Genomic DNA, 4,962 nt, shown 5'->3' on the forward strand with positions numbered 1-4,962 from the left:
AACGTGTGCCTTGTGGTGGTGTTTTCAAGTGAAGGAAGGAGAAGACACGGTAATGAAAAAATAAAGGGAATAATCCCTAAATCTCTCACAGGGTACATTGACAGACAGTTGATATGCAACCTGGGTGAGGAAAATATTTTTCTCAGATTTACAAATCTAAAAGCCCAAACAATCTCTGTTGTGGGGTTTTGCATGTGACAGATCAGTTTAAACAACTCAGTAAAAAAGAGGGAGAGATGAGAAAACAAAATCAGAGAAGCAGCTTCATCTCAATCCAACGTTTCTCCATGGATTTCATCTGAGCATGGATGTTAAAGACCGGAAAACAACTTCTTCACAAGGGATGGTGAGTCCCATGTCGTGATCGAACCCGAACTCCTCCTCTGCTTGGTGGAGCAACCTCTGGAACTCGGGTCGGGTCAAGAACGATATGGGTACAATGTATCTGCTTCTGTTCCGGCCGACGTATACGACGAAGTGACCTTTGGGCACGTCCAGAGGGAGCCGCTGCTCTTCATCGTCATCATCATCACCGTAGCCTTGTTTCTTTCCTAGGCTGGAACATCGTTTAAGGATTTGCTTTATGAGGGCTGCTTGCGCCAGTCTGCTCGATTTCCCGTTGATCGCCATTTGTAGCTCTGGAAAATGAGAGAGGTGGTGGCGGGTTTATATGGCGAGAGAGCTAATTAAGCTAAGTGAGAAGGAGAAAAACAATATCATGCGGGGTTGTGAGATTTGGGTCTTTTCTTTTTTTACAAGGGGTCTGATAATGAAGTTCAAGGGATATGTATAGTAATAATTGTATAGTTCCATTTATGATCATCGAGCTTGTGATTCTCATAATCGAATGGCAGATAAAATATTAGTGATTCACATGCATGTACGTGCTACCTTTCATGCCTTCCTTTGAAACCCTATTTCATTCTAATCATTTTAATTTTGAAACCCATATTGGCAGATAAAATATTAGTGATTCACATGCATGTACGTGCTACTTGAATAATATGTACCAGAAGAGGACCGGACCACACATTAGTGAAAATTAGGCAGATCAATGGAGGGTATAAGTACCATACCATGCACTATATATCGGATTATAATTTGGTATCTTTATTAAAAGAAATCCCTGCATTATGTATGTCGAAGAATTTTGTAACGGAATGATTAAGAGCTAAATTGACAAAAATTATAAATATTTATATTTTAAAAGTTATTGCATCGATAAATTTTTAATGGAGGAATACTTTTTTTTTCTTGTCAAAATATACATGAATCAATTTGTTTATTTTTCAATAGACTAAAGTGTAATATGAGATATAATATAAAGATTTTTATGATAATTTTACCACAAGGGAGACGTCTAAACATGATCCCATGCACACTTCAACTACAATTTTCCAATCGAACACGTTATTCCTTCTTTTATATATATATATATATATATATTAATATGAGTAAGTAAGAGACAATATATATTTCAATATAACTCTTAACCTTGTAACATTGAACGCTCGTCCCATAATATTTATAATGCTCGAACCCGAGTCTTTAAGAAATAACAACAATTTCTTTATCACGGAATTCTCCTTCGAGTTATTATTTTTATATGTTTCTTAATTCGGATCATTTACATTATATTCCATGATTATCGACAAAACCTAAAAGATTCAACATGCATTTCCATAAATGATAACCATATTTCCATATATAATATTCAAACCCCGTTAATCTTTAGAGAAAAAGGAAAGGAATTTGGAGTAAGAATTAGGCTCACATCTAAAATTCCATGAGCTGACGTCGACGAGGTTTTGTTATAGTTGGTCAAGGTTAAGGTATTAGTTTTTTTTTGGGGTCAAATATTTGAGTTTTAATTTCATTATACGTAAACACTATATAGTTGGTAAAGGAATTTGGCTTAAGAATTTAGCTTTTCCCTTCTTTCAACTTATTTTTCTTTCAATATTTTTTATATCGTTTTCTTTTTTTCTTGGACTTTTGTTTAACCAATGACGACATTAATTTTAATGTTGGTTGTCGACTGCCAGTTCCTATTAATTCTCTTAGTTTTTTATATTATGCCTTTTATTTTCTTTTTTTTAATCATTTTAATTTTGAATAAGAATCTTTTTTGGCTACAATGTTTTCTTTGTTCTTGTGGCACGATCCTTATGATTTTTGGTATGTTTTTTACATACCTTTCCGGTCATTTTGGTTTTTGCACAAAAATCATCACGTCATTTATTTTTTGATTGGTTTGGCGGTGGTCATGTATAGTCAGAATATTATTTGTCGATATAATCAGAATTGTGTAGCGAATCAACCTATCGATTTTTTGGTTCACTAATCACTTCGTAAAACATTTCATTCGATAGAGACAATGAGTTCTTGTGAAGGTTATTCAGTTTTGATGTTGGTGGTTATTCTTAATGGAAAGTTATATTTTTCTTCGTATATTTAGGTTTATATTTTACTTTTGTATGAGTATTTTGATGATTATTGTCTCTAAGTTTCTCTCTATATTTTGATGCATTGTAATTTTGATTCATTCCGTTATTAATGAAATTCAATTTTTATAGTTAAAAAAATAAATGATATTTTAAACGATTATGATATTCATTGATAATTTATGAATCTAAATTTTAGTATTCATAAAGGTTAAAAAAATAAATATAAAAATGATTTGATTGGCTAAAATATGTTTACCTGATTAATATTCTTGAAGCAATACATTTATGTTAGGATAAATCCGTACATATATATATATATAGAAAAAAAATTCAGTGACCGAAAATGCTTTATAATATACGATTTTAACCAATTTTTTTTGGATTTGCGAAAATGACCAACAAATTCGCAACGCGAATTCCAATTTCGCAACACAGTTTCCAAATTCGCAACGTAATTTTCCAAATTCGCAACACTGAATTTCAAATTCGCAACTCGATTTCTGAATTCGCAACTCGATTTTCGAATTCGTAACACAAATTTTAATTTCGCAACAGGTTTTATTTTCGCAACACAAATGTTTTGGGTATATAACTACGCAGCAGCATCAACTCATAACCTAAATCCCTAAATCGTAACTCATTCCATCTCCATCTATCACTCTCTCCGGCGACATCCGTTCCTATATCCAACGACATCCTTCCTCATCTCTATTTTTTTACATAATTTTATTTCTATATAATTTTTCAATGATTTCTCTCCCAAATTATCAACTATCAACTTAATAAAGGTATGTTTTTCTCTAAGTTAGTGATGATATGTAGTTTATAGCTCATTTGTTCAGTAAATTAATTTACAATTTGTAGAATGAAATCAAATAATGTTGATCATGTTTGGATAGATTTATGTTTTGGAGGGTCATAGGAGAATGTTCATGGTGTTTTACAATATATGCATTTACCCATGAATTTTCAACTAAAACTGACAATAAAAAAGTGAACTTATGAAACTCTAATGTTACGTGTTGCAAAGAAATTGAATTTAGAGCCTCTAAGTGGATTTAGGCTATCTTATCAGAGAAAATGTAAAGTTTATTTGTTAACCGACAATGAAGATGTTGAACGATTCATTACTTACATTGGTGTTTCGCAAGAAGATGATGTTACATTGTATGTTGTTGAACCTAAAAGTAGTGAAGTTGGGTCAGTAGCGGGTAGTAATCAACTAAGTTCTTCAACCCCAGTTTATGGTGCTCACAATGTACAACGTTGTTATCAATCTCAAAATTTAATGGTTCCACCACAATTTCATCACCAAGAAAATTTTGTTTCACCATATTTCCAATACCAAACACAATCTCAAAACCCACAACCTTTTCCTAATCCAAATCCCAATCAACTTTCAGCACCAAATTCCGGTTTTCATATTGACCAGTTAGACGATTATGAGCCAACAGAAAAAATTGTGAGTACTAGTCAGTATTCGAAATTTGATCTTAGTCAATACCCGAACTTTGATCTTGGTCAATACTCAGATTTTGATGATGTGATGGAAGAAGAAACAGACCTGCATGTAATGATTTTGATATTGGTAAATACCCGAATTTTGATGATGAAACAACTGTTGTCGAGGAAGATGTTGTTGATGATAATGAGGAGGAAGTTACGACTGTGAATGAACATGTTGAACATCCATTATATAATTCATATAACCCTGAATAAGAAAAAGAATAAGAAGTCCCCGAAGAAAAGAAAAAGAAGAAAATACCACGGGAGTATAACTGGAATATGCCAGAATTACTTCAGATACCGGAAGAAGAGTTGGTAAAGATAGCAGTTGATTGTTACACAAAAGTTATTCATATCAAGAAAGATGATTGTTTTGATACAAAGGAAGACTTGAAGATAGCTTTGTATACAAAATGTGTGGAAGATGGCTAGCAACTAAAAGTTAACAAATCAAGCAAAGATCGTTTCGAAACAAGGTGTATGATTGACAAAAACTGTACGTGGCGTATGATTGCAAAGAGGATAGAAGATTGTGAAATGTTTCAAGTTAGGACTTTTATTGATAAACATACATGTTCAAGAACCCAAGTTTTTCCTCACCATAGACAGGCAAACAAAAAGGTGTTGGGTGGTTTTCTGGCTGAGTTAATGTTTTTGAATGGAATGGTATATCGGGGACATAAAATTATGACTGACATGAATGCTCGGTTCAATATTAGTATCTCATATTCTTAAGCTTGGAGAGCCAAATGTTATGCATTGGAATTATTGAGGGGGTCGCCAGAAGCATCGTTTGCCCAACTGCCGGCTTATTGTCACAATTTCAAGCTGAAAAATCATGGGTCGGTAACTCATAGCAAAACAGATAGAGATGGACGCTTTGAGTTGCTGTTTATCGCCATTGGTGCTGCGGTTAGTAAATCAATATAATTTTGTTGACTCATTTTTGTTAGTTGCATGCATTTCACATTTAAATGATTATATTTCTTGTGTATATGATTTTGTAGAT

At 33.1% G+C, this 4,962-nt stretch overlaps 1 protein-coding gene across 1 annotated transcript; it reads right to left on the reverse strand.

Annotated features, from left to right (window-relative positions):
- Nucleotides 1–294: 294 nt before the first annotated feature.
- Nucleotides 295–630, reverse strand: LOC120195295 (auxin-responsive protein SAUR50-like). The gene has a single exon (XM_039197363.1). The coding sequence runs from the start codon at nucleotides 628–630 to the stop codon at nucleotides 295–297; it is 336 nt and encodes a 111-aa protein (XP_039053294.1).
- Nucleotides 631–4,962: the final 4,332 nt, after the last annotated feature.

The sequence above is a fragment of the Hibiscus syriacus genome, unplaced genomic scaffold (assembly GCF_006381635.1).
Source record: "Hibiscus syriacus cultivar Baekdansim isolate YM2019G1 unplaced genomic scaffold, ASM638163v2 tig00117011_pilon, whole genome shotgun sequence".
Classification (NCBI taxonomy): Eukaryota; Viridiplantae; Streptophyta; class Magnoliopsida; order Malvales; family Malvaceae; genus Hibiscus; species Hibiscus syriacus.